Source organism: Apostichopus japonicus, chromosome 22, assembly GCF_037975245.1.
Source record: "Apostichopus japonicus isolate 1M-3 chromosome 22, ASM3797524v1, whole genome shotgun sequence".
In the NCBI taxonomy this organism is placed as follows: Eukaryota; Metazoa; Echinodermata; class Holothuroidea; order Aspidochirotida; family Stichopodidae; genus Apostichopus; species Apostichopus japonicus.
Genome location: NC_092582.1, coordinates 22,349,197 through 22,367,544, shown reverse-complemented (window position 1 = coordinate 22,367,544; position 18,348 = coordinate 22,349,197). Strand labels below are relative to the sequence as shown.

General features: G+C 36.7%; 3 protein-coding genes across 4 annotated transcripts in view; 2 read left to right on the top strand and 1 right to left on the bottom strand.

Moving 5' to 3' along the window:
- The first annotated feature begins 491 nt into the window (after positions 1-491).
- Positions 492-9,175, top strand: LOC139963588 (uncharacterized). 2 transcript variants are annotated; one of them, XM_071964474.1, is made up of 7 exons: positions 492-708; positions 2,285-2,724; positions 3,421-3,611; positions 4,436-4,568; positions 5,498-5,655; positions 6,734-7,067; positions 7,735-9,175. In XM_071964474.1, exons 2-7 carry the CDS (start codon positions 2,356-2,358, stop codon positions 9,049-9,051), a joined length of 2,502 nt encoding a protein of 833 aa, XP_071820575.1. In that variant the 5' UTR covers positions 492-708; positions 2,285-2,355; the 3' UTR covers positions 9,052-9,175. The 2 variants fall into 2 exon arrangements, with proteins under 2 accessions (XP_071820575.1, XP_071820574.1); XM_071964473.1 differs by having other exon boundaries at positions 492-712.
- Positions 9,176-9,314: 139 nt separating this feature from the next.
- On the bottom strand, positions 9,315-12,462 carry LOC139963589 (U3 small nucleolar ribonucleoprotein protein IMP3-like). The gene is made up of 5 exons (XM_071964475.1): positions 12,262-12,462; positions 11,505-11,612; positions 10,821-11,027; positions 10,342-10,414; positions 9,315-10,077 (listed from the first exon to the last, which is right to left on the bottom strand). Exons 1-5 carry the CDS (start codon positions 12,393-12,395, stop codon positions 10,054-10,056), a joined length of 546 nt encoding a protein of 181 aa, XP_071820576.1. The 5' UTR covers positions 12,396-12,462; the 3' UTR covers positions 9,315-10,053.
- Positions 12,463-12,552: 90 nt separating this feature from the next.
- The window catches only part of LOC139963587 (ATP-binding cassette sub-family F member 1-like), a 30,087-nt gene continuing 24,291 nt past the window's right edge, over positions 12,553-18,348 (top strand). The window contains exons 1-6 of the mRNA XM_071964472.1: positions 12,553-12,680; positions 13,822-13,993; positions 15,314-15,442; positions 16,349-16,504; positions 16,802-16,939; positions 17,482-17,586. Of these exons, the coding sequence (XP_071820573.1) occupies positions 13,858-13,993; positions 15,314-15,442; positions 16,349-16,504; positions 16,802-16,939; positions 17,482-17,586 (664 nt within the window). The 5' untranslated portion in view covers positions 12,553-12,680; positions 13,822-13,857. The remainder of the gene's footprint in view (positions 12,681-13,821; positions 13,994-15,313; positions 15,443-16,348; positions 16,505-16,801; positions 16,940-17,481; positions 17,587-18,348) is intronic.

Here is an 18,348-nt window from a genome sequence, read left to right as displayed (position 1 = left end):
ACCTGCTGTACAAATGTATCTACTTTCTAGGTCATAACGACACAAACATGAACGGATTGGTGTAACAATTGGCCAAACCGACTGATAGTTAATCATCGAAACAAATATAAATCTATGAATACGTCGATGGCGTTTATCAGAAAACATATCGAAAAAGATGTCCTCCTGTTGTCACTTTTCCTGTGATATGAGAACACTCGGGTATAGTACGCCAACATGCATGTGCCTCACTTTTTTATGTTTATATTTATTACGATGCGTATTTTCCATAGAAATTGACAATTTCTATGGTATTTTCTGTACTAATTATGGGTTTTGCCAGAGCCGTATACGGCTCTGTGTTTTGCGTAACTGATAGCAGAGGGGTGTTTTTCTTTCTATTTATAGATATGATTACGCCATCACATCGTCCTGGATGTGTTGTTGTTATGGCTACGTTGAATGCCATGTGTGTGCTCTATTTATGTATCAGCTGTTTCAACGATATAATATATGTTGTTTCCGAAACAAAAGTATGTAGGCTAAGGTTAGGCCTAACATAATGCATAAAGAAATAACTGCAACGTTAGTGTACCGTTGTAATATTTCTGTGTAAGTTCTCAGCACGTTTTGAATTAGAGAAGAAGAAGAAGGAAGAGTAAAAACCTAATAAATGACGAAGTGTACAGTACCATGTTTCAAGACCGTGAGCAGTCCTATTCTTCATATGTGGGTATGCACACTGTTTTTACGTTAGACAAGTTCAGCGAAACGTTGAGCCATAGCCTTGTTGTAATATGTTAGGCGTTTGAACTATGTCTACGGCGAATCACACGTAATCATCGCTTGATGGTACCTCTTTGCTTAGTCAGTTTATGTAACAATAAAAAGTAATAAATTTTGTAAGGATGTTCACAAATAAGAAGTAGCCTATGGCTTAATATAGACACAAGCGTTAGGCCTTAAGGCTTTTAATTGCCCTACACTCCCGCATTGCCTACTTCAATGTATATGTTAAATGCTAAAAAAGTTAAAGTTGCAAACTATTGTTGCCATTTGAAGCAACATAAGTGAGCATTTGCTTACATTATCTGCATAATGATTCAATCAAATGAAATGTGCATGATGTTCTATGAGGACTTAGTCTATGAAAGCTTGCATAGATATCATTTCACATTTTGTTTGCATCAGTGTGGGACAATTGTTCAAGGTTAGCTACTAAAATTGTATTGTTTATAATTTATAGTGTGTAGCCTATGTGTTATGCACAATATTCTAAATGAGATTCTTCATACATGATTTGCCTAAATAACCTAAACTATATATCCTTGAATAGGGATTCACTGGAATTAAAATGAGGTCGGAATTTCAGCCGAATATGAGGAATTTTCAAATCTGGCAATATTTATGGAGTTTTTCACTGTAACCTTATAAGATATATAGATAGATTCTTTATTCAATCAATGAGCAATAAAATTACACATCGAAAATTAAAACATTCCTCAAGCTCCTTAGAATAGAAATAGAAAAATAGAATAATAGAATAATATGTGCAATTAATAATTTACATGTTATTATAAAGTTTGACGGCAGATGGAAAGAAACTGGCGGTAAAACGCCTGTTCCCTCTAAAGGTACGGAGTCTGCGGTGTGATGGCAAGAAATTGAAATATGCATTGGCAGGGTGATCAGAATCGCTCAAAATGAGCTGCGTTCTACGAAGAGAACTGTCTATGTCATTCGATAAAAGATCTTAAATTCGTTAACTTCATGCACCCAAGTGGAAGAACATGAATAGAAGGGAAAGAGTATATAGATATATTCATGTACATACTCCCCATTCCACCCCACCAGTATTTACCTTAAAGGAATTGAAGACTCCCCACAAACCGCGTGCGGCCATCTGAAAAAGTTAACTGTCGCTACAAAATGCAGACAGTAATGAAACGTGATACCTTGTTATCTTTAGCTGGACCTGAGATGTCCATCGCTGTATCGTTTATACACTTTGCTGTTGGTATTGACCGCAGCTATATGCACTGACTGTACACTAGTGTCTAATTACCGACAGTAGCAAGCTGTGTGCGTATTTTCTGGGACCGATGGTGGTGTCTAACACTTCTGTTACACCTCATTCGAAACTAGGTCAGATTACCGGCATTAGACATTTCTTTTTGCGCGAGTCTTCATACCCTTTAAAGAAACTGTTTGATTATGTTAATTTCCAAAATCCGATAATCCAGCCAGATATGAAATCCAAACCTCTATCTTTTAAACCGCAGATATGTATTCTTTGCCTCCACAGATTTGTCTAGAAAGCCCATGTGATAAGAAGGTGTTAGGCCAACAGCACTTCAAAGTCAACATAGGTTGAAAATGTTACAAACTCCAAACAAGAACTCCCAGCTCGTGGCATGGCTGCAAGAACAGCAGAAACCCCATCGTCTTCGAGAAGTCATGGCAAAAGAACGCCACTTAGAGTTCATAAAACACGCAGAAGAGAGAGGCTACCTATTGTCTCCTTCTAAAGGTTTTCTCCGAGAGCAGTATAGTTCGGACGAAGGCATTTCTAGCATCGAAGATATTCTTCAAGTGCAGTTGTCAAATATGCGATTAAAAGATGTCGGTGATGTTGGATTCTGTAGGAATCTACGATACTGCAGCCTCCCAGGGAATTATATTACAAACTTTGAGGCTTTGAAAACGTGTGAAAGTCTCGTTCGACTAGACTTGCACGACAACCAGGTAAGCTAATGAATAGTAGACATTTTTTTTGTCAAAGCTTACTGACATTTGTGGTGGGAAATCCTGAAGCCATTATGTTACAGAAAGAGAAAATGCAGAAGGATTGAGAAAATATCCATTATTGTTAGTGATCTTTTCAGATAATAAAATAAAAGTAGTTATTATCACCTAAACGGCAATTTGAAAAGGTTATCTTTACAAGAAATCTTCTGAATCTATATCTTGTTATTGTCAATTCAAATGCAGAAACTTAATGTTAGCCTGTTCTTGTCATTTAGCCAGGCTTTTGCCTTGTTCTGTTTTGGTTAAAGCCTCCAAAATTCAGACAGATTAAATTAACATGTCCCTTGTTTGTAAGTAAACACACTTAGTTCAAAATATTGTTCGGTGAGCAAATGCCTTGCCCAAAGTATGTATTACTGAAAACACAATGCATGCTAAGATCAGTGAACACTTCCATATGGACTAGCTCAGAACAGTCAGGGTTTCGACCGCCAGCGAAGAACTAATGGCTCGAAGGCAGTAATTAGATATGTACTTTCCAAAAGGTTCGCTCTGTTACAGACAGTTTATCTCAGAGAGAGTGATATAGAGATGTATGTTATAGTGCTAGGCTTAGTCTAATAAATGTAACACAGCATATAACCCAACAGAAAGGTCAATATATACATCTGCACTTTGTATCTTCCTTCACAGATCTCAACTTTACCGGGTCCAAAGTTTTGGCAGTGTCTTCCCGAGTTGAAGGTTCTGTACCTTCATAACAACAGCGTCGGTCGTTTGTCCTGTTTGCAGAACCTGGGGTCATCACCAAACCTTCAAATATTGACTCTGTTTGATACTCCGATCAGTTTGAAGAAGAGTTACAGACATCATGTTGTTAACAGGTGAGAGATTTTTACATCTTTAAAAGTTAGATTGATCTCATTTGAAACCAAAGATTCTGTTATTTTCGCTCATTCCACAATGTCATAGTTCTGATCTGAGATTACAGTAGAAGGTCGATAAGAAAATCAAACGAACGGAAAGTTTAGCTGTATCTCATAATAAAGAAACATTGTAATTATTTGATCAGTATCACAGGAGGTTCATAAATTTTGGCAAATAAACAAACAATGCACTCTCTTTTATACTTCACAACCTGAAACAGATAATGAAGTATAAAATTTCAAAAATATACATGACAGAGCAAATAGAAAGAAACATTTTGGTCCAACTCCCATCTTGTTGAGATATAAAATGTTGAATGACATTATTTATTTATTCAGATAAATACTTTTTTGCAATAGTTTGTGGTGTCATACATGGACAACACATTAAGCTGTCTTTATTTTCCATTTTTCCTCTGATACAATAAGAAGGCCTACATAATTGAATTCACTGATTTATCAACTACAAGTCCTGTTTCATGTCTGTTTTTTCTTATTTTCAATGGGAATACACATCGGTGTTTCATTCTTTTATAATACAGATATATAAATATATATATATATACATACATATACATACATATATATATATATATATACATATATATATATATATATATATATATATATATATATATATATATATACATGTATATACATACATATAGACAGAAAATCTTGCCTTATGTAGCATTACAGTGAACATATTTTGGTAGCCTTTGTTCTCACACAAAATCTTTTTATTTCATGATAATTATTATCATTATTATTTTTTTTTGCAGTATTTTTACACTGAAAGCTCTCGACTTCCATGTTATTTCTGATGAAGAGATTATCGAAGATGCGGAATTTGGGAGTCATTTTAGTGCAATGCATAGCTTCTTCCAGTATAACCCTCTTCTCAACTTAAAGAAGGTACTTTTACTAAACATATTTCTATTAAATTCCTACATAGTAATAAGCATCCGACAAATGTTAAAGTAAATCTCGAGTCACCCTTTTCGAAATGATTATTCATTTGGACAAGAAGATCAATTTATTTCTTCCAGGAGGGATGATAAAGCAGTGGCCTTGGTCAGGGAATTCACCCGAGTCAGGGAGACAGAACCAAATAGGGGCAGTTTGATCCTGAAAGGATGCAATTTGTCAAACCATGGGATTTAGGAATCACTTCTCTCCACTTTATGAATTATACAGGATTCAGTGGGGACATTCAGTCTTTGAAACCTTCCTTCCATGTAGATGGAAACCCTAAATGCAACATTATGGCTAATTTAGCCATTTTTGTGTTAGGTTGAAAGATTGTACACCATCTAGGACCCCCCTCATTCCCTACAAGATTCATATTTGCTCATGGTTCAATAATGGCACCTTCATATCATTGTATTTTTTTCATAAATTAAAAAATTTCTTCTTTTTGTGTATTTTATTAAGTTTATACTTCTTCACCTGTTTGTCCATTTGTATTTATCATAGATAAGCTATTCACAAATATTTTAAGTACAAAAGAAATTTGTTACAAGTACTGTTTTCTGTTGTACTGTCAAAGAGACAAAAAACTCTTAACAAATTGCTCATCTTCTGCCAGTGCAGTAAAATGCATCGATAGTTAAAGGGTTGTAGAGGCAAGTACTGAGACAAAAACAGTGTTTTCTTTTTCTCTATTTTTCATTTTAGCCTTCCTTTGAAGATCCTCCCCAGGATCAAAAGTCAAACCATTTAACTTTTATAAGGTTGCTTTTCCTTTTTGTTTAAGTTTGTTATAATTTTTTTTAAATTTTATTATTTTTTTTTCTTTGGTAACTTTCCTGTTACCCTCTGTGATATCTCATTTTTTTCTTTAGGAGAGAAGCATAAGAAAAGAAACGGAAACCGTCCGTCACATTCTACTCCAAGTTTCCCTGATTCAAGCCAAGCACTCTCCAGTCATAATCATCCAGAGATATATTCGAGGTTTCCTGGGAAGATGTAGAGCCAAGCGATTGGTTGCCAACAGAATCTGGTAATTTGCATGTTTCATATCTGTATCTTGTGATGGTTTAAGGCACAAAATTAATTAGGATATGCTGTAGACCATAATAACACACTGTCCAGGTTGTATAATTTGTATAACACTTTTAATCTGTGAGAAATGATCCTTTAAAATATTGAGGTTTGTCAATTAAAGTGACTGGACTATTAAGTCTAATACACACACAAATAGATCAGTTCCTCAGATGCAACACAAAACTCAATGGGGAAAACAAGTTGATATTTATGGCGTCAGATGACGTTGACAATGAATTACAAATTGGTCAATGACAGGTGGTGCTACATGTCATCCAAGAGTGCTCTGTTTGCTTTAACAAAGTTAAGGAACATGTTTTGGTTGATTAATTAGAATTGATAAAACAATGGATTTTCATTTAGGCCTGCACTGAGGCCCTGATGTCATCACCTCTGAGGCCTTAAAGGAACATTCCAGAGTTTTAGCACATTAAAAAAAAAATTGTCTAAAATCATCCATTAAAGAATCTATTATTCTCTAACATGTTAATGTTGCTTATTTAACTGGTAAGCAATCATGACATGCCAAGGTTATTAATATATTATTTTTTATGCATCTTTTTACGTTGATTTTTGGCAAACATTTATTTTGATACTTTTCCACACTAAAATCCCATTAAAAAGAGTCAGTTTGTTATCATTACTGGTCAAGTTTTATTTGAAATATGGAAGAAGTCTATTATTATTATTATATTTGTTTCTAGCTATTTGTATCAATAGCTAATAGTGTTTCGAGCAAATAATTTCCAAAATTGCACTTTTGTTACTATTTGTATTCTGCAAACTCTAAGTGTTGTATCTTAGTTATATTGCAATGATTATGTTGAGTAATACTTGTTAGGTTTGGCAAAATTTCCCACAAATAGTGACCAGATACAAGCATCCACAAACAGCTAGCTACTACTACAAGTCTTTGTGTGTTAAAGACATCAGATGACACCCCTCCCCCGCCCCCTTCCTTTCTCACCTCCTTCAGTTACCCTACACCTAGATTCCATTCAAGATCTCTCAAAGTTTATCTACATTTTTCTCAGGGCGGCTGTAGCAATCCAGCGATACTGGAGGAAATATAAGGGTTACAAATATGCATCCAAGAAATTGAAGAAAAGATTGGCTTCTGGAAAAGGTGCTAAAAAGGCTTCAACTCCAGTTGAACCTAAAATTGTAGATGAGATGTCTACACTTCCAGCTCCATCTCATGAAAAGTCTTCCATCCCATCCACTACCAACAGAGAGGCAGATTTGGCTGTGAGGAGCAAACTGGACTATGACACCTACATGAAGAACAGACGTCCAGGTTCCATCTCCCCCGGTCTTCAATCACTTGACAATCAACGGTTCGGCATGACACCTCTGGACAGACCTCAGGTAAAATTTGGATGGAATTTGTGGAAGTTGAATGTAAAATAAACTAATGAAGGGAAAATGAAGGGAAATGAAGAAGTTTATCAATTTGAGGAGTCATTCATCCAAATATACCAGTAACAGGAACAATAAACATGGAGACATGGTTGGCAAGAAACCTACCTGTTCCCCCCCCCCCCCCCCCCCAATTGTCTAAAATCTTGCCCAGATAGAACCTTTATTCAGTACTTTGCTTGTTGTCATTGTTGAAAGGGATTTTTGCATATATTTTTGATAAAAATGTTACTGATTTTTAAATAAACTTTTACTATCATTGATTGCAGTAATAGCAATGTTTGTTCTTACCTTGAAATAAGAACAGAAAAGAAAATTTTGAACCTAATTTTTTTATGTTATGTTATGGTATCACAAACTGGCAAAACATTAGCAGCCCCCAGAAGTGACTTTCAATTTGCTAATCTATGCAAAGTAGATCAAACTGCTCTTTTACAATTTGTTTTATTTATTTTTAGCAATGTGGTAAAGCAATCCTGTACATTTTCATTTTCTTTATTTTGTCTACTCTGTCTCTGAGATTTTGCAGGTTACTGCAGATAATAATTAATTATTAATAATGGTTAATTAAATACAGATAAAATTTAACAATCAAACTTGATTGATTCCGTTATAGGTGGCAATTGTTCAGAATCTCGATAGAAACACTCCCTCACCGACGGGAAGAATCAGGGCAAATATCATGATTGACCTCACAAAGCTGGAATCCGCACATCAGCTGGTACCGATTCAATCGTCTATCTCCGGAATACATCAGATGGGGAGTCCTGCTCAAGTGATGGTCCCGAACAGCTCTGGTCTCCTTCAGCCGCAGGACATCGAGAAAGATGCAAATAAACTTAAAGCAGAATTGAGTGGATCTACACCAAAGAAACAAAGACCTGTCACAGTTTATGAGATGTTAGGACCACAGGTTGACAGGAATCTCAGTCGAGAAACAGAAGATAGTTGGGAGGAAGAAAGTCCACCGATTAAATTTCGCATCGCCGGGCTTAAATCGGTGCTCCATCGCGGCGACCTGACTCAAAACCTGTTGATCGAAAGACGAGAGACCGGTAAAGATATCAGGTCGGCTCACAGGGACGTCATCGATAATATTCCGCGACCGAAACCGCTCATCAAAAGGAAAAAGAAACCCAATGCTAATCAGAGATTGTTTGCTAGAATGCAAGGGACCATGGGTATGGCTTCATTGAGGGCGGTACAGCAGGCATACAAAGACAGGGACAACGCAGAGGATACGGCAGAAAGATCGGACTACGTCTTAGCGTTGCGGGAACAGAGAGACGACCGGAGGGAGAGAAGGTACTCGTATATGGAAGAAAAGCGTCTAGCGGTACTGCAGAGGAGGGACCAAGACGTGTGCGACATAGCCGATGCGTTGAAACAACGGGCCACCCTTCAGCTGGAGGAACTAGAGAAAGCCAAGGAGAGGAGACTGAAAAGAGAGGACAGAACCAAATCTTTAAATCAAGAGAAGTTATTTGCATCCGATTTCAACGGCCAACAGTCTTCCATCTCCAAGGCTCTGTTGAAACACGACCGGCATTTGATAAAGAGCGAACTGTTACGGACCAAGGACAGAATCGTGGAGAGGGAACGGGAATACCAGAAGAGTCAAGCGGAGCTCGTCCAGAGATATTTGGAGCACCGGAAACTGATGAGGCAAGCCCAAGTGGCGGTGGAAAGAGCAGCCTTGGATTCCAAGATGCTACAAGAGGCGAACGATCGGTTACTCCAATCGCAGGGCAGGGTCCTAAATCAGAAACAAAAGCAAAAGACCATGCAGGCTTTTTACCCTCTGCCGAAGAGTGCCACCGATCCCGTCCTTTCGGCCGTGACCCAGGAAGGGAAACCGAACCGATTTGAAACTCTCATTTCTATGTACGATGGGAGGGTTGGCAGCCACCCTGCAGTTCTTGGTCAATATTAACTGAAAATATTCATTATTTTGTAGTTTTGTATTTTGATTGTTTATATGCAGAAAATTCCTTTTGTATTTTGTAATAAAAGATAACCCACAAAAAACAAGAGAGCGAGAGAGGGAAAGAACAATATTCAGTATATTTTCCTTCTTTATTACGTTAGCCTCAGATTCTGCTAAGAGAACGTGACATGGGTTGGTTATCAAGATAAAAATATTCTGCAGCAATAATCACACCAGGTGCAGTAACATGTGCTCCCTCCACTTGTAGCACCACCCCCCCCCCCACCACCGGGCAACAATATAAATCAAGTTGAATATTAAACTTCAGTCCTTGCATAAGTTTAAAAACCAAGTTTAAATATCAAATTTCACCTTCTAATATATCAATATCAAACTGTCACAGCATCATGGGTAGTTTGTACTGTTTGATAAGGTAAACAGTCATTATAGCATTTGAACCTGTTTGGGATCAACATAGCTGCCAGGTCTCCCTTAGAACTTATTCCTATTTATGTAGTACATACCAAATGTTCTTATCAATGAATGCAAAGATATTGGAAACTTGGATTTCCCTCACCAAAATGATAACAAATGAATAACCTATGCAAAGGTGCCATTATTCATCTGTTAGACAACAAATATAAAGATGTTTGACACTGTTCAAGGTTACACAATTGTTTTCTGATGTCACAATTCAAACCGTTGTGGTTTTTAACATCTGCTGTGGACAAGTGCAGACCTCTCACACACTCCAGTCAACAAAACCATCACATACTTGTATTTTCGTGTCACCAACATACACATCTGAGAATTCTCCAAAATGAGAACATTTTTGGAATATTCCCAGCGAATATAGGACAACTTTTGACTGGTGGAACCCTGCTCTCTCCTCCAGGCCAACAACTATTCAGAGTAAAGAGAGAGGCATCATACTTTTAATCCATCTCCCCTTATTCTGCATCCATCTCCATCCATTGTTGACTCCACTGAAATGAGACGATCACTGCCTCAAAAGAAGTCAAAGTCATCCCGCTGTAAAAGATGACAAATGAAATTTATTAATTTATTCATCGCTGAAGAAATCTTTACCATCAAAAGTTTGACAAAAGGTAAACAACATTCTGTACATTGTGAACAAATTAACCATCATAAACATTCACTTTCTGTTTGAAAATTGTTACTTCTGACATATAAGATTGACTTAAAACATATTCCAATTTTCCTACAAATTATTTTCTTTTATCATCTAGAGCAAATTACACCAACTCAATCCTTCTGAATACAATCTGCACCTACCTCTTGGTTATATTCCATGATGTGCTTCCTGATTTTGGATGTGTCTGTCCAAGTCACAAAGTCTTCCAAATTTCTGTAGAAAAGCAAGGTTTCAAAGTTTCTTGTAAGGAGGCATTAACATTTTGAAATCATAAAATGTGTATTGGCAATTGGTCTAGACTGCCCAAAAAAATGTAAGGGAGACATTTATCGATATAGAAAATTATAAACGTATGGGTTCTTTGAAACGAAGAAAATTCTTTGATAAATTATCCACCTAAACTTAGGTTGATAAACCAGTAGTTACTGGTTCCATCCCTGCTCCACATTTCATCGCCCAAACACTTTGCAACATACAGTAGACATCATTTCATATCAAAGGGACCTATAGTCAGGGGTATTGGACTTGCATGTTATGGTATTTAAGTATCAAGTAGCATTGAATTTGAACTCAATACCTGGAATAAATATTACTGAAGTAAATACAAAAATTCACAAACCGTGTCACCAAAAAAGCAGGATCAAGGACTAACTCTGGACCGACCCGGACGTGTCCCTGTTCAATGTACTCCACAGCATTCTTCACCGTCTGGGCCATGTGTAACCGAACCATGACCACGGGGAGTCTCCTTCGACAGAACGACGAGGCTGTGACTTTCATACTGTTTTCCAAGTTACTCTTTGTTGCAATTAGGCCCATCTTGTACCTTATTAGCCAAAATAGTTGAAACAGCGATTTAACGTTAACTTCACAGAAGGTGCTCAAAACTGAATGTCTCTACTGATGTATCTTGCTCATTCATAAAGGTTCCACACTTACATGTCCATGTCTTGAGGTAAGTCATAAATGTTACGGGTAACAATATGAAATACTAGTTTTTGAACATTAATTAGTTGAATTTTTCATACATGTAGGCTACCAATTTTTCTTCCAACTTGACAAGCTAACTTTCAAATCAACAAGCTTGCTCTCTGGTCAGTTAACCAAACTAGTACTATTATTATTAAGCAGAACCAGTCATCAGTAATATGCCAGATTTGCTAGAATTATGGTCTGACAAATAATATTTTCTACATGAGCATATAAAAGTTAGCTTCAAACACAAAAAATCTAACAAGCAATAATATTTTAAAGTAGAAATATAAAAGAAAATGATCTGAAAGTTAACAATGAAATGACTTACAATTTATCTAGAAGCTGAGAGGTTGCTTGGATTCTGTATGGATCCTTGGGCTCTAATTGTTTGATCTTTTCTGAAAGGACTCGTACATGGCGACTGAGCTTATTATACCTGGAAAAGAAACAATTTCATTATAGCCTCAGCCACATATAGCCATTATAGTTATAGCCACATTGATGTCATTCGATGCCTTCTTGATGTCGGTACCAGAGTGTATAAATCATTGAACTGATGACATGAATAGTTGTTTACAATCTTAATATGTATAAGTACTCGGGGAACTGTCCAAAATTAGCATACGGGTACCTGGAAGCAATTTATTGACAGATCACATCACTATTCCTAACATTTGATCACTAGGAGCAACGTTACTTGGGCATATTTTTCTACTCTAGGATAGCCTAGCACTAGTAGTAGTACTACTAGTACATTTATGCCAACACTAAATAAGTAACACTAGTAGTAACACTAACAGTACTTAGCTGAAAAGGCTGACGGCCTAGGTTTGTTAATTTCTGAGCATTTTAAAACGAGGCCTACTATGGACTGACTGAAATTCACCATAATTACTATGCTAGGAATAGGACTTAGGCCCTACATATGGCTTGAGTCACACTCCCAGACTGAGGCACAGTAACTTCTTCTGGTAAACTTAGGCAAGGTCTATGATACGGTAGGCTAAGGTAAGACTTTGGCTTAGCCTAACCTATTATTAACAATACAGTAAACATATGTCGGGAATAAATTGGTCGGTCCTTACTTTGTGTAGTCTTCTCGTTTCTGGATGTGGTATTTTCTCATTACCTTCACTTCATGAAGGTTGTTATCCACTTCCCAAGAAATAAAATCAACTTTCTTGAGAAGTTTCTTCTCGTGATACTTCAATTTTCTCATGTTTGTGGTGTTGAAGCTAAACTGATGTCGCACAAATGATACGTCCAATGTCACGTAAGTTGTAAGTGTTACAGGTCTACGTTTCACTTTACCACGCCTACTTAGTATAGTCTTCATGTAATATCTACTCGCATATTTGGCGAATGGGCGGGCATAAAAAGTGTGAAACACTTGTAGTTAAGACACTGCCCCCAAACCGTTGACACATGTATTTCATGTTTATTGCGAAATACACAAGCTGCGTTTGCTGAAGAAGCGTCTACTTTACCGCGAAAGAAGGAAAAAGTGTGTTCATTGTATCTTTCATTTTCAATTTTATTTCATTATCTCAATATGAAACTGTAGGAATATTTAATGATATTACTTATTACTTATTATCGTAAGATAGTAGCGGAATGGTTGTAGATAGGACAACACATGGAAACTTCCTGGGTATATAACGTTTGGAACTTAGGCTGACATTAGGGCCTAGGCCTAGACAAGGCCTTTATTGTTATTACTACTAGGCTAGGTCGCATTAATATAATTTTAGGCCTCGACTTACAAATTTTCGGCACGAAATGCTGTACCGGTTCCACAAGGTCCATATTATTTCAAATCATTGATACCAATTTAGGTCGTGATGGCACCTAGGTTGTAGTAATAGGGAAGAAATACCAGAAATATAACTACATACAGTAGGCCTAGGCCTATCCTTGTCATGAGACAAAATATAAATTGGCCTAACCCTGGTATGGTAACAGTTGAAATTTGAGGCAAAAAAGCATATTGTTGGCTAAATAAATTTTTAAAAAGATTTTTGAGTATATAACTAAGTGCAACTGAGCCCAAGTTGGCTAACTGATGGTTACTACTTTACAAACTAAAATATATTCACAAAATTTGCTGTAATGGTTGGTTTAAATCACTCCCTTAACTTTAAGACCTTGACCAGGCAAATTGTACTTCTTTGCAAATAAATTAATCAAATTCTCACATCTCTAGCTTTGCCATGTGTTATAAAAATCTAGCCTAGGTCTACAATATTGTGATGAAACATTGATTGACATTTAAGTAAAGAAAAAAATGTTACTGGATAGTGATGATTTGGATCTAGTTTTGCAAATTAACTTCATTGTTGAAAAATTACCTTGAGAAACTTGAAAGCAAACTTCTAATGATGAGTCATGTGATCAAATTTCCAAAAGTGTCGTATTACATACCGTACCAGAATAGTCCTCACTATAAATTTTCCAATTCAACTTTTGATGCTCACATTTTCCAAAGATCAATTTTGATTTATTAAGTTTAAATCTTCAGTACTGGGACATTCAATGAAATACTTTATTTTGCAAAGGATAAACATATAATAAAAATATTTTATGCTAATTGCGAGAATAAATTTTAGAATGTAGCTTAATTTTGATGGAAATTCTCTACTCTGCAGGTTTTAGCTATAAGACACATCGCCAAATAATACAAAATGCCGAAAAACAAGAACAAGGGAGGGCGCAACACTAAAGATGAGGAATGGGACGATGGAGACACAAAGGGAGACTCTAAGCCAAATGTGACAGAACAAGAAGAGAATGCTCAAACACAGGGCCAAGCAAAGAAAGGTCAGTGTCTATCTCTGAGGAGTTTAAGGGGCTTGGATTAGAAGGCCAGGCTTCCCCCATCATTGAACTACCGTACCCAAAGTCTATATGAAGAGTTGAACTGCAGGAGACCATCTGCGGGACTTATTTGGAGAACAAATTTGTACATGCGAATACATTCTTGGCAATGTTTTTGTGACAAGAAAATAACAGGGGGTATCACTGGTGCAAACTGTGGGGGAAAATAGTGTATAGATACCATGAAAGGTGTCATATTTCATTTTTAAAAGGTGACAGGAGTTTTTCCCTTAATCGGCCCACGTTAATGATAGAGTGGTAATTGTAAGATCTTTACCATACCTTATCCTATATCTGCTCTATCTGTGAATGTAAACTAGCGTAGGAATCTTAGAAGTACCTTTTACAATATGTTTCTGAAAATGTGCAAAAGAGATATTAATAAGAGAAATTCTGCTCTATCTCAGTCTGGATAAAAACAAGCGTAGGAATCTTAGAAGCACCTTTTTAATATGAAACTCGAAATATCAAGACGAATATTAATAACAAAAAATTCTGCTCTAGATATATGATTAAAAACTAGTGTAGGAATCTTAGAAGCTCCTTTATAATAACAAATATGTAAAGGAATTATTAATAAAATAAATTCTGCTCTATCAGTGGATATAAACAAGTGAAGGAATCTTAAAAGCACCTTTTTAATATGTTACTGAAAATGTGCAAAGCAAATGTTAATAGAAATAATTCTTGTCTTTGATTTTGAGCTGCAAGACTATAGATGTTCACCAATATATGCAAAAAACTCAGAACTTGATCTCATGATCCTCAAGTTGAGCGATTCATCATTCGTATTGTCTGTACCTCTGAGTTTCTTTTGGTACAATGATCGCATAAACATTCATCCTTACGATAGAATTTAGACAAATATGTCATCTCTGTGTCAATCATTTGCGATTTCACTTAAAAACCAAAGTTTTGAGGTATCCGTTTTACATTCATTGGTTGATTACTTTTTTAAGTATTATCCATTTTATCGTAAATATTTTAGACTTGTTTAACGGCTTTATGTTAATGGGAATTGGTTTGTGTTATAAATATCTTTCAAAGACTAAAACATGTACATCATTCTTTACCTCTTTCTGTTGCCAATTTGTATGTAACTAGTCATGCACAATCTGTACCTAGAACCGTCATGCTTGGAATTGAGGAAAAAATCCCACGAAAGGGTCGGTACTTTAACCCTCTGTAGGATTGAGAAAGGTTATTTGATGAGAAAGTTTTCTCTTCTGAATTTGAATTTTATCTTTAATCTTTCATTTTCAGCAAAAAAGAAAGACAAGAAGAGTAAAAAGCAGCAGCAGAAACAGATTGTAGACGACAAAGATGAAGATGACATCGATCCTCTGGCGAACCTCGGAGGCGGAGATAGTTCAGATGAAGATGTAACTCAGTGTAAGTCATTTATGATGAGTACCTCCATCCTCTGATGGGTAAGACTGTTTAATTCAGTGCTCCCTGGAGTTAGTATTGACCTTGGCATCGTGCACAGTGAGATAACTGCATATTGGCTAGTTTGCTTCACATGTAGACTTCAGATGGTAGACCAGAAGATTCTAGTCTGAAGGTCCGCAAATTGTTGTGCACGTCCTACGTTTAGGGCACAAAAATTCTTCAATCATGAAGGCGGAGTTCAGGTGGGTCGTGGCTCGGTCCTCGTGGAAGAGAATGCTGGATTGTGGGCCTTTAAGTTTGCAGAAAGCTCTCCTAGTCTGAGTCTAGTCGGAACCTACTCCAACTTCTGTTCCAATTTGAGTCCATGGCACTTCAGTGAAACTTGGCATGTGACAGGACGAGATACTCCATACCTCACAATTGAAACATGCTCAATCATTACACGCAACTGTGTTACTTGAATATTTTGTGAAAGGTAAAATTCATGATCCTTCAACATTGCCATGCAAAGTTAAACACTAGATTTTTTCATTATTTCACTACCACATATTTGACAAGGAGATTTGTCAAATATGCAATTCCTATGTAGAGAGCCTATGGTGTCTTGACATTAATGTGCGCTGTGATGACAAAGCAGTCAAATTGATTCCAAAATTGTCTGACATTCCGTGCTAGCAGGAGACAAGATCCTACGCGAGCAATCTTGAGCTCATCAGAGAGGTGTAGCAAGCCTCTGTATGTTGATTTAATTAACTCCGTAACTCCGTATCTGTGTAATTTACGGTTACGTCTCTTACTTTGTTGTGATGCAAAATGAATTTTTTCACTAAGAATCTATATGTTGCCAAAAATGGTCTCAACCTGAGATTGCTGAAAAAAATCATATTTTCTGTGGCTTCCTTGTAGTACCATCGAAAAATAAGAAGAAGGGGAAGAAAGGTGGCCGAGACGATTCCAATAAATTTGCTCACCTCTTAGAGGATGAAGCTGGTGATATCCCAGATGAAGATGATGATGATGAGCAAGAGGACAAGGAGGAAGAAAAGCCCTCGGAGGAGACTAGTTAGTATCCCTTCTGTTGTTATTCACAGGATCTATTACAGATCCTTTTCATCATAGGAGCTCCTTCAAATGTCAATGTCATTCCTCACATCCTAGATTCTGTGGCTTTTTTTATTTTATTTTCATCTTTTAGTCATCATTGGGGGTTTTCATTTTGCAGTGTGTAGACACACCGATACTTTGGCATTAAAAATATAAGTGTTGTGTCTGTGGCATCGTTTGCCGATCTCAGACGTATAAATGCCTCAAGAAATATAATTAATTTTTTTAAAATGTTAACGATTGTTTTCTATACAGAACCCCAAAATAAGAAGATAAAAGGACAAGGTAATGAGCAGGAGGCGGAAGCCGTAAGCAACAAATTTGCCGGTCTGGGCATTGAAGACGAAATGCCAGAAGAGGAAGAAGTAAAAGAGAAAGAAGATCCGGAGAAAAGTAAGTAGGGGTAGGGGAAAAGGATCCGTAGATGAAATTGCCAGGTAGGAAAAAATTGTCAAACACAGAACATGAATATTTTATTGATTGAACTTTGGCTGTCACGACTTAATCCTGTTTAGATGGCCAAAAATGTCCTCGTCCCAGGCGATTTTACTCTTGCAGCAGGGAGCCATAGCTTCCATTGTTGTATATTTAATAGTCTTTTTAACATAAACAGCCCAACCAAACTGCAAAACTTCATGGAAGTAAGAACCCTGAATTTTAGTGAACGTTTAGGAACAACAATAAAATTAAAATAATTTACCACTATAGAGATAGTAGGACTTGAAAGATTTCTTTCGTTAATTTAAAACAGAAACCAAAAAATTTAAGAAATGGGCTTACCAAAGAGGATTCTAGACTAAAATGGATTGTCATTTTTTTTTGGTGGGGGGGGGGGGTATTTGGGTTTTCATGTCTTTATTTATTTTATTATTTTGTTCTGTCATTTTGCGATAATTCATATTTAGAGTCTCTGTTTGGTGTTTTCTTGAAAACAGAAGGAAAGAAGAAAGGAAAAAAGAAAAATAAGTTTGCATTTTTGGATGAAATGGAACCTGAAGCAGAGCCAGAGGACGAACCAAATGTGGAGGAAGAGAGTAAAGGTACGATCTTTTAAGTCATCTTTCACCCGGCAGGTTGTGTTTGTGGAGTAACTCCTGTGGTCATCATCATCAGTTGAACGGGATCTGCCATTCTGTATTGCTGGTTTGCTCTGTTTTATCTCACAGCAGATGTGTTAAATAAAGTCTTGAGGCAGCATCTTGAAAGTTTGAGGGGAAAACAAAATAAAAAAATGACAAAAACTAGCAATAAACCGAAAGATTGTACTGCTCTCTCATGGTGAGTGATGTACAGTGGCTAGCCTAATTTGCATATAGGAATTGGGAAAGTATTATCATTAACTGCTGAGGAATCTTACCAGCTTTAGTTGAATCCTGTTGGGAGTTATCTAGCAAAAGATTGTCAAGTTTCTACCGACGATTGTCATAATTATCTTGGGCAAAACTGGTGTGAAGTGATACATGGTTATAATAATGTTCTATTTATATAGCACTTTATACCAGCGATAGGTTTCAAAGCGCTTTACAGACGTTATATTACCCCTGGTCAATGATAACCTCTCCCAGAGACAATCCCTCCAGATGGCTGCAGTTATGTACTGCGCCCAATGACAAGTTACCTTCACAGGTACCCATTTAATCCCTGGGTGGAGAGAGGCAATTGAGATAAAGCATCTTGCCCAAGGACACAACGTAATGAACTAGGCAGGAATCGAACCAGCAAAAATAGACCAATAATGATGGTTGAGTTTGTGTTGTGTGTTAATAAATTAAATAGAACTCTGGAAGACTACTTTTCCTCTC

Excerpts from the sequence above, each read along its gene's own strand:
- LOC139963588 (XM_071964474.1), top strand. The coding sequence starts at position 2,356 with ATGTTACAAACTCCAAACAAGAACTCCCAGCTCGTGGCATGGCTGCAA. Across the intron at positions 2,725-3,420 it reads TAGACTTGCACGACAACCAG|ATCTCAACTTTACCGGGTCC; the intron begins GTAAGCTAATGA and ends CTTCCTTCACAG. Across the intron at positions 7,068-7,734 it reads CACCTCTGGACAGACCTCAG|GTGGCAATTGTTCAGAATCT; the intron begins GTAAAATTTGGA and ends ATTCCGTTATAG.
- LOC139963589 (XM_071964475.1), bottom strand. The coding sequence starts at position 12,395 with ATGAGAAAATTGAAGTATCACGAGAAGAAACTTCTCAAGAAAGTTGAT. Across the intron at positions 11,613-12,261 it reads AAACGAGAAGACTACACAAA|GTATAATAAGCTCAGTCGCC; the intron begins GTAAGGACCGAC and ends TTTCTTTTCCAG. Across the intron at positions 10,415-10,820 it reads CCTGCTTTTTTGGTGACACG|AAATTTGGAAGACTTTGTGA; the intron begins GTTTGTGAATTT and ends GCTTTTCTACAG.